Consider the following 3483-nt stretch of genomic DNA (forward strand, 5'->3'; position numbering starts at 1 on the left):
TAACTAGTACTGGAGATGAAGCCCACTCGGAAGAAGAAGGTTCTATGATACCCTTCTCTAACATTTGATCTAAATGCTCTTTTTCTTCCTTCTCAAAACATAAGGATGTTCTTCTTAATTTTTGTCTGACTGGTTTAGCATCACCTGTATCAATTCTATGTTGAATATCCCCATTGAATAAACCCATGTCAAAATCATTTTTTGCAAAAACATCTTGAAATGAAATAATGAATTTTACAAACAGGATACTTTGTTCTGTTGACAGATTTTTAATTGATCTTTCAAACATTTCAGTCAAATGTTTTGGTATTTCTTGTCTAATCTGATCTAAACTTACCGGTAGATTTTCAATACCTAATTTTCTGATATTTACAAGATCTTCAATACCTAATGACTGTGATCTTTCATAGTCCAAAACCTTGTCTAACTGTATACCAAAACCCACGTCAAAGTTTTTCTTAATAGTTTTATAACTGTCTGTGGGGTTTCTCAATAAAATAAAATTTTGATTTTTGCTATTTACACAATTTGGTGACAAAAGACCATGAAGATTGTAACATGGACTTATAGCAATGTCAGATTCTGGGGTAATGTCATAATCTATTTCAGAATAAATATAAGCATGTGGGGGAACCACCACTTTCTTTTTTGTGTGTATTCTGAAAATTTTGACTTTTTCTTTGTCCTCATTTGCGATACATTTTACATGTATTTTACAATTTTTTATTGTTACTGAAAAATCCTGTAAATTTATAGTTGCCTTAGTATGTTCTAAAAAATCAAGGCCTATAATTATTGGATCTGACACCTTAGCCACTACAAAATTCCATTTTGTACTGATATTTCCTATTGATAAGGGTACACTTTTACATATGACAGAATCTACCTTGGTATTACTTATACCCTTTAAGGAAACATGGTCAGTAAGTTGAGGACTTGGATTCAGTTTTTTATAGAGTTCACAGTTTATGATGGACACCTGAGCTGCAGTATCTAAAACAGCTTCTGTACTAATGTTCTGAACTCTTATTGGTAGATAGAGTGTCTTATATTTCATGGATCTATCTTGTGTTAATTCGATTTCTTTTATGTTTGATTTAAATTTAGTGTGTGGTTGAGGTCTTTGTGTGTTTGTACGAGCTGAGGAATGACCTATTTCCTCAGCTCTTGAAAGTTTAAATTGACAACTTTTTGTGTTGGTGAGGGCGATCTTGATTTTGATTTCCAACAATTTCTAGCAAAATGTCCCATTTTACCACACACATAGCACTCGCTCTCACTCTCTGACCTAACAGGACTATTTGATGGAGATCTTTTTGGTGATGCATATCTTGGTCCTGATGCATTCCACGATCTTTGTGGTGATGTATACCTTGACGTTGACCTTGATGTTGATGTATATGTTCTTTTTGGTCACTGAAATCTTGATCTGGGTTGTCTTTCTTCATCGGGCACTTGCAATACTCTCAAAATTTCCTTTAGCAGTCTAGTTGTTTCCCTGCTCTCTTTTTCTAAAGCTGAAATTCTTGATTCTAATGAAGGCTTTGGTGGTGATGGACTCCTTGCCATTCGAATACTGATGTCTTTGGATGGACTATCGTCAGATTTCATGTTCTCAAATGTAACGCTTTTGATCTCTTTCTTTGGGCCCATTATTAATTTTTGATTGGTGATGGAACTTTTCATGTAGTTAATTGCCTGGTCCAGAGTTTGTGGATCTTTATCAAGAGTGACCAATGCAGCCCGTTTCTCTGTACAGCCTCGAAGAAAAGCATCGACAGTGATGGTGTTTTTGAAGAATTCAGGGGTCTCTGGATATCCTTCAGCAGCAAGTTCTTCAATGCGCTCCGCAAATTCTTCAATCGTTTCTTCTGGATTTTGTTTAATCTCTTGCAGCTGTCTTCGAATAATGTGTGGCTGGTCCTTCTTATCAAATCGTTCTTTCAATTTCTGACAGAGCAATTTGTAATCTTGTTGTACGTTTTCAGCTCTTGAACTATAAAACTTTAATGCTTTGTATCTCAAACACTCAATCAGCTTATCTAATTTGTCTGAGTCATTCCATTTGTACTTTTTAGCGATGTGATTGAATTGAGTGAAATATGGTCTCCATTCTGATTTGCCATCATACGTAGCAAGTTTTGGGGGTGCTGGACTGGAAACTGAGTTTTTCTTCTCTTCTGGTTTTTCTACACTAGATTCGTTCTTATGACTATAAATACTATGTGGGGCAAATTTTTCTATTCTTGATGTAAAGCGTTGATGTTCTAATTCTGCTTTCATTTGGTTCAATTCTTTTTCTCTTTTCACAATCTCCCTTTCTCTTTCATCCATCTCTCTCATTCTTGATCTTAAATGTTCTTCTCTTTCAGCACGCTCTTGCTCTTCTAATGCTCTTATTTTTTGTTTTTGTTCATCAAATCTCTCATACTGATCATTTAGTTCTTGTTCTCTTAAATTAACTTTCTTTTGCAAATCTTCAAACATGCCATCATACTTCTCTCTATTAACGACCAAACTTCTCTGTAACATTGAAACTTCCCCTTCACTATTCTCAAGACGGACAGTTTTTTCTTGTAACAATTGATCTTTTTCTTCTAATTCTTTCTCTCTCTCCATGATCACATTTTCTCTCTCTCTGATCTGATGTTCTCTCTCTCTGATCTGATGTTCTCTCTCTCGTAACTCTCTTTGTAAATTTTCTATTTGTTGGTATAAGTTTTCTTGTGATTGCAGTGTCTGTACATGCTCTATTGATTCTGTTTGAATTTGTGATCTGTCTTGTGATTTTTCTACTTGTCCAGTGATCTGTGTGGACAAAGTATTTCTTAAAGTTGAAGGGACAATTATCTTACCCTGATCGACAAGAGGGTCCCAGATATTACTTGGGATACTAGGGATTACCTTAAGATCTTCTAATGTAAGGGTTCCCTTATTTAATCGTGCATCTACAATTGCCTGTGCTCTTACTTTACCTATATTGTTTATCCTCACAAGATCTTCAACAGAGGCTGTGTTCATATCTATAGGGGAAGTCATGATCTTGATCTTATTATCTTATTTACCCACTATATTAGCCTACTTATTCACTATCAATGGTCTTAAATGATGTGTTTGACTAAATCATCAGACACTCCGACGAAATAGTCATGCAATTGTATGAGATGCAAAAAAAAACATGTTCTTGTAGGCTAAGAAAAAATAAGTAAAAATTGAAAATTGAAAAATAATGACAAAGGATCTTACAAAATACTAACACTATTTATTCAATGTACCCTGATCTTATTTAGGCGAACAAAGAATTTATTTTTAAAAATGGCGCCAAAATTCACGATCTTTTGTGCGGGGTATTCGATTGAAATCTACAACCACTTCTGACACCAATGTTGTGTTAATATTTAGACATAAATAAATACAATGAAATAAGAATGAATAACCAATAGATGAGTCAATACCTCACCAAAGATCTTAGTTACCGGATCT

General features: G+C 34.5%; 1 protein-coding gene across 1 annotated transcript; it reads right to left on the reverse strand.

The window, feature by feature from the left end:
- Positions 1-1413: 1413 nt before the first annotated feature.
- Positions 1414-2619, reverse strand: LOC133197238 (DNA ligase 1-like). The gene has a single exon (XM_061333173.1). The coding sequence runs from the start codon at positions 2617-2619 to the stop codon at positions 1414-1416; it is 1206 nt and encodes a 401-aa protein (XP_061189157.1).
- Between the last annotated feature and the right edge of the window lie 864 nt (positions 2620-3483).

Source organism: Saccostrea echinata, unplaced genomic scaffold (assembly GCF_033153115.1).
Source record: "Saccostrea echinata isolate AGI-Se365-2 ecotype Australia unplaced genomic scaffold, CSIRO_AGI_Sech_v1 ptg000001l, whole genome shotgun sequence".
Taxonomy (NCBI): domain Eukaryota; kingdom Metazoa; phylum Mollusca; class Bivalvia; order Ostreida; family Ostreidae; genus Saccostrea; species Saccostrea echinata.

Coding starts and splice junctions, on each gene's coding strand:
- LOC133197238 (XM_061333173.1), bottom strand. CDS start 2,619: ATGGAGAGAGAGAAAGAATTAGAAGAAAAAGATCAATTGTTACAAGAA.